The sequence below is a fragment of the Cynoglossus semilaevis genome, chromosome Z (assembly GCF_000523025.1).
Source record: "Cynoglossus semilaevis isolate Cse_v1.0 chromosome Z, Cse_v1.0, whole genome shotgun sequence".
NCBI classification, from domain to species: domain Eukaryota; kingdom Metazoa; phylum Chordata; class Actinopteri; order Pleuronectiformes; family Cynoglossidae; genus Cynoglossus; species Cynoglossus semilaevis.
In genome coordinates this window covers 16,398,891-16,405,464 of record NC_024328.1, presented here as the reverse complement: position 1 = coordinate 16,405,464, position 6,574 = coordinate 16,398,891, and the positions used below count along the sequence as shown (strand labels likewise).

The window sequence follows — 6,574 nt, the reverse complement described above, 5'->3', positions numbered from 1 at the left end:
GGGTGCCCAAATTTATGCACCTGCCTACTTTTGTTTAAGTAATTATTGCACACTTTCTGTAAATCCTATAAACTTAATTTCACTTCTTAAATATCACTGTGTTTTTTTGCTATATGATATATTTAAATGAAATTGATGTTCCAAACAACCAATGATCCATAAAGGAAAATGATCAGGGGTGCCCAAACTTTTTCATACCACTGTATATATTCAGACTTCTTGTATATATATCCAGACTTTCTGTATGTATATTCAGGATTTTTGTATATATATTCAGACTTTTTGTATATATATATTCAAAGATTAATTTCCTGACCAGCATGCCATAATGTGTGTGTTTGTGTGTGTGTGTGTGTGTGTGTATGTGTATATGCGTGTATGTCTATATATGCGTGTATGTGTATATTATGGCATGCCGTTCAGGAAATTAATATTTTAATGTATATACAAAAAGTCTGAATATATATACAAAAATATGAAGCGTATTTGACAGGACTGTCTGTATCGGTGCGCAGCTACGCCTGCACAACCTGCCAGGCTCCTGTATCTTGTGCCCAGTATGTAAAATAATAATAATAATAATAATATCATTACAAACATCAAAGCGACACAAGCAGCTTCTATATGAACGTCTTTCTTTATTCACTCTTCGATACTTCTTATACTCTTTTTACGGACCACGCTTCACTTGCGGAAGTGAACAATCGAATACAAATTAATAGTTTAAAGACAACACACTATACTGTGTCATATCAAATAAAATATCTTCTAAGGTAAACAAATATACATACACAAAAATCTTTGCATTACTCTCGCTCGTTTGCATTACTCTCGCTCGTTTCCTTGACGCAAATTATCGATCGTAAGCACACTGGAAAGCGTTATCCAATAATATGTAGAAATATTATATTATATTATAATAATATATTTCCAAACAAGTATTTACAACGAATTATAACCTTTTATCATCCTTATATTAAGATTACTACTTATATTAAGATATATTATATCTTATATTTCAGAGTAGCTACTCTGAAACCCTCACAATAGCGAGCTTAGATCGGTAAACATTTTATGACTGTAATCTGTTGTTATTCTCTTAAACGTATTTATTACATGTTCTATTACACAGCAAAGATTTGTTTATCTTATTAGAAGATATTTTATTTGAAAGCTGTCATATGATGCAGTGTAGTGTGTTCTCTTTAAACTATTAATTTGTGTTCAATTGTTCATGCTTACTTCCACGAGTGAAGCGTGATCCGTAAAAAAAGTATAAGAAGTAACGAAGAATGAATAAAGAAAGACATTCATATAGAAGCTGCTTGTGTCGTTTTGATGTTATTTATTTATTTATTTACATACATACTTTATACGTCCCGCTACGTGAGCACAAGATACAGGAGCCTGGCGGGTTGTGCAGGCATAGCTGCGCACCGATATGGACAGTGTGGTCAAATACGCTTCATATTTTTGTATATATAGTCAGGATTTTTGTATATATATTCAGGATTTTTGTATATATATTCAGACTTTCTGCACAAAGTCTGAATATATACTGTATATATACAGAAATTCGAAGCATATAAGACCACACCACCCTTATCGGGGCGGAGCTACGCCTGCTTCCATCGCGGGCAAGGCTCCTGTATCTTGTGCCCACATAGCAAGGCGTAAAAAGTATTTCAAAAAATAACAGCAGCTTCGGTATAAATGTCTTTATTTGTTAAATCTTCACTGCTTCCCTTCTCCCATTTTCGCTCTTTTTTCTTTTTTTTTTACGGACCACGCTTCACTCGCAATGCGGAAGAAAGAATGAATAATCCGGTACAGAACAACACATTTTCCACGGGTCGACAAGGAATCTGTGAACAAATCAATATTTTAAAGACAACACAGTACACTACGTCATATGACAGCTATCAAACAAAATATCTTCAAATAAAAGTTAACAAACATAACATAAATCACTCTTTGCATTACTGTTGCTCTTTTCCTTTCTGGGAGACATACGCTATGATCGTCAGCACAATGGACAGCGTTATCAAATAATAACATATAGAAATAATATATATTTCCAAACAAGTATTTATAACGAATTATAACATTTTTTTATCACCCTTATATTATCATTACGTTACTCTGAATCCCCCAGTGATTCAGTGAGCTTAGATCGTTAACGATTGTATGACTGTAATCTGTTCTTATTCTCTTTAACGTATTTATTACATTTTCTATTACACAGCATTCACTGTTTTCTGTTTTAATACTTGGGTTACAAATATAACCATGACATCTCCTGTGCTGCCTGGTCTGTGGTAGCAGGCTTAGCTGCGCACCGGTACAGACAGTGTGGTCAAATACGCTTAATATTTTTGTATATATATTCGGGATTTTTGTATATATATTCAGACTTTTTGTACATATATTCATACTTTCTGTATATATAGTCAGGATTTTTGTATATATATTCAGACTTTTTGTACATATATTCATACTTTCTGTATATATAGTCAGGATTTTTGTATATATATTCAGACTTTTTGTATATATATATTCAGACTTTTTGTATATATATATTCAGACTTTTTGTATATATATATTCAGACTTTTTGTATATATATTCAAAGATTAATTTCCTGAACGGCATGCCATAGTGTATGTGTGTGTGTATATATGTATATGTCTTCCCTTATATATACACACACACACACACACTGTGTGCACAATTATATCAATCCAAAATGTTAACATACCCTCAAACCTGAACATTGAAGTAGTAAAAGTGAAGTTTTGGCTTTCTTAAGAGAATATCTACATGTACACCTTTATTAGGCAACTATTAGTGTGCAGAATTATTATGCAACTAAACTGTATATATGTATACAGTGGGTACGGAAAGTATTCAGACCCCTTTAAATTTGTCACTCTTTGTTTCATTGCAGCCATTTGCTAAAATCAATAAAGTTCATTTTATTTCTCATTAATGTACACTCAGCACCCCATCTTGACAGAAATGTAGACATTTTTGCAAATTTATTAAAAAAGAAAAACTGAAATACCACATGGTCATGGTCACAAGTATTCAAACCCTTTGCTGTGACACTCATATTTAACTCAGGTGCTGTCCATTTCTTCTGATCATCCTTGAGATGGTTCTACACCTTCATTGGAGTCCAGCTGTGTTTAATTAAACTGATTGGACTTGATTAGGAAAGGCACACACCTGTCTATATAAGACCTTACAACTCACAGTGCATGTCAGAGCAAATGAGAAACATGAGGTTGAAGGAACTGCCCAAGGAGCTCAGATACAGAATTGTGGCAAGGCACAGATCTGGCCAAGGTTATAAAATAATTTCTGCAGCACTCAAGGTTCCTAAGAGCACAGTGGCCTCCATAATCTTTAAATGGAAGAAGTTTGGGACGACCAGAACCTAGACCTGGCCGTCCAGCCAAACTGAGCAATCGTGGGAGAAAAGCTATGGTGAGAGAGGTAAAGAAGAACCCAAAGATCACTGTGGCTGAGCTCCAGAGATGCAGTGAGGAGATGGGAGAAAGTTCCACAAAGTCAACTATCACTGCAGCCCTCCACCAGTCGGGGCTTTACGGCCCGACGGAAGCCTCTCCTCAGTGCAAGACACATGAAAGCCCGCTTAGAGTTTGCCAAAAAACACATGAAGGACTCCCAGATTATGAGAAATAGGATTCTCTGGTCTGATGAGACGAAGATTGAACTTTTTGGCATTCATTCTAAGCGGTATGTGTGGAGAAAACCAGGCACTGCTCATCACCTGCCCAATACAATCCCAACAGTGAAACATGGTGGTGGCAGCATCATGCTGTGGGGGTGTTTTTCAGCTGCAGGGACAGGACGAATGATTGCAATTGAACGAAAGATGAATGCGGCCAAGTACAGAGATATCCTGGAAGAAAACCTCTTCCAGAGTGCTCAGGACCTCAGACCTTCCAACAAGACAATGACCCTAAGCACACAGCTAAAATAACAAAGTGGCTTCGGAACAACTCTGTGACCATTCTTGACTGGCCCAGCCAGAGCCCTGACCTAAACCCAATTGAGCATCTCTGGAGAGACCTGAAAATGGCTGTCCACCAACTTTCACCATCCAACCTGACTGGTAGAAGGGTGCTTCTACTCAATACTGAGCAAAGGGTCTGAATACTTATAACCATGTGATATTTGTTTTTCTTTTTTAATAAATTTGCAAAAATGTCTACATTTCTGTCAAGATGGGGTGCTGAGTGTACATTAATGAGAAATAAAATGAACTTTATTGATTTTAGCAAATGGCTGCAATGAAACAAAGTGACAAATTTAAAGGGGTCTGAATACTTTACGTACCCACTGTATATTTATGTATATGTGTATAGGTATATATGTATATGTAACACCTATTGATTAAATCACTTTAACAGCTTTTTTTATTCCATTTAAAACATGTTAAAACTATTGGCTCTGTTCCCTGTTCAGCTGAATATGATTTCTCATTAAAGTTTAAAATAAAATCTCATATTGTTTCTCTATTTTCTTACTTTTGATTTAGGAGTAGCGATAGTTCAGGAGTCAATATCTGACATATTACATCCTTATACTTAGCCAAATCCTGATGAGTACAACATTTCTACTGCCTGCTGTTGTGTTTTCTTGACTAACCCCTTCCTCTCTCCCCATCCAACCTGAAACTTGTTCCAAACCTATCTCTTGCATGAAATGGCTATGATGAAGAAGGCAAATGCAGTTATTACCTTTGTTTCCATGTGACAATGTGATTGGCAATTTTCTTTGGCTCACTTTCTACAAGTGCATACATGTTTTTTAAAAAGGGCCTCTTTTCCATCTAAGCCACTTCCCTGTGAAGTATGGAGTGGATTGATTTTATTTCTTTTTTTTTTTATTTTATTGTGTCTCTTGGCTGTTGCTGTGTGGAAGACTAGTGATTTTGTTGTTTTTTGTTAGATCAACCGACAACAAATCACAGTCTGCCAAACAGCACAGGCTTCTCCTCTTCTGTCCTCCTCGGCTACCAGTAGACACGTATAATCCACACTACTACCACTTTGATGCTATCAGAGGTTAACCTATATGCTAATGTATCTGTCTCTCTCTGTCCCCACTGTCACATTGATAGTGTCATGTTACCCACTCATTCACCTCCCTATCTTGAGCTCTTACTGCTTGGATATGATTGTGCTTTTTTCCCTTTTATTCCAACTAATATTAAGTATTTACTCTTCTAAGTCTTAATTTACGCTCTCCCTGCTCTGCTCCCTTATTAATTTATTGATGGAAAGCTCCAACACTGACTTGTGAATTTTTTGGTTGTGTGTTTATATGTTTCCCACTCTTGTACTTTCAGTGTGAAGCAGTACTCTGGTCATTTGCTGTAGACCCAGGAGACTCTGACTGAAGTAGACCCAGATCACCCTCATTATCTCAAACCTTTCCACCTCAGTGTGACTCATTCACTTCAAATCTTTTTTTTTCTGGTTCATGGGTGTTTTTCTTATTTTTTAGTTTAACTTTATTTTTGTAATTTTGTTTTATTGGAAAATATCTAACATTCCTGTGCATTTAAAATGTAGATGTCCTGCATTTTTAAGAGTGTCGTCTATCAGTTTGTAAGAGGCTTAACACATCTGTTATGGTCTAGAAAAAGAGAAAATGTCATTCTTTTGCTTGTTTTCCTCCATAATGTCTACATTTGTGACTTAAAAATCTGTCCTGTGGGTGAGCATGCATGTTGACAAGGTTCCTGCATTTTTTAATCAATCCCTTTACACAGTGTTGTACAAAAATACAAGTTGTGCAACATAGAGAATGTAAAATGTCCATTTTGAACCATTTATTTTTATTAAAAAGAAATGTAAATTTTACCCTGAAAGATTACAGTTTTTTGGGATGTTCTAAGTTGCGATGCTTGTACAAGCCTGGTACAGGACACTGAATTATTTTTAAGGATATAATTTGTGTAACAAATAAGCTGACTCGTGTAACTAATTCTTCACAAATGGTAACTTGAAGTGAGTGATTATTTGACAAACTGATTATTTTGTCTCATTGACCCTGCATTATCTGTGCTCTGTACTTGTTTGTGCACCATGCTGTAGTCGTCACTCTTTGAAATTGTAAAATGAATAAAGATGCCACTTTTTAACTAACAGTTTCTAACTTATTTATGTTGTATACATGGTTAAGGACAAAAGTATGTGCTGAAATGTGTATAGAATGTTGGACAATATTTAATGACAATCTTTGGTTAAAGACTACAGTATCTTTATTTGCATACTGTGGGAAAACCTAGTGTTTGCTCCCTGGTTAAGTCAAGTATTGATTGTGAAAGGTCTTAGCTTCTATTTGTTGGTCTTCTGGCAACACCGTGGTCTTCAGTTCATTCCAATTTGTATTGGCTTTAAGTTAATGCAAATCTGGTCAAGTGTTTCGGATTTATGCATTAAGTTGTTTTGGATAATAATATCCTAAACTCTGGTGTGTTTCTATAGATAGTTAAGTGTTCACAGCATGATCTTTTTTTTTTTGTTATAGCTACCAACA

The 6,574-nt window shown here is 35.5% G+C and overlaps 1 protein-coding gene across 2 annotated transcripts in view; it reads left to right on the top strand.

Moving 5' to 3' along the window:
• hnrnpk (heterogeneous nuclear ribonucleoprotein K) overlaps positions 1-6,180 on the top strand; it is a 17,505-nt gene extending 11,325 nt beyond the window's left edge. For both annotated transcript variants that reach the window (XM_008336681.3, XM_008336680.3), the window contains one exon: positions 5,379-6,180. In XM_008336681.3, coding sequence (XP_008334903.1) covers positions 5,379-5,409 — 31 coding nt within the window. In that variant the 3' untranslated portion in view covers positions 5,410-6,180. The remainder of the gene's footprint in view (positions 1-5,378) is intronic.
• Positions 6,181-6,574: the final 394 nt, after the last annotated feature.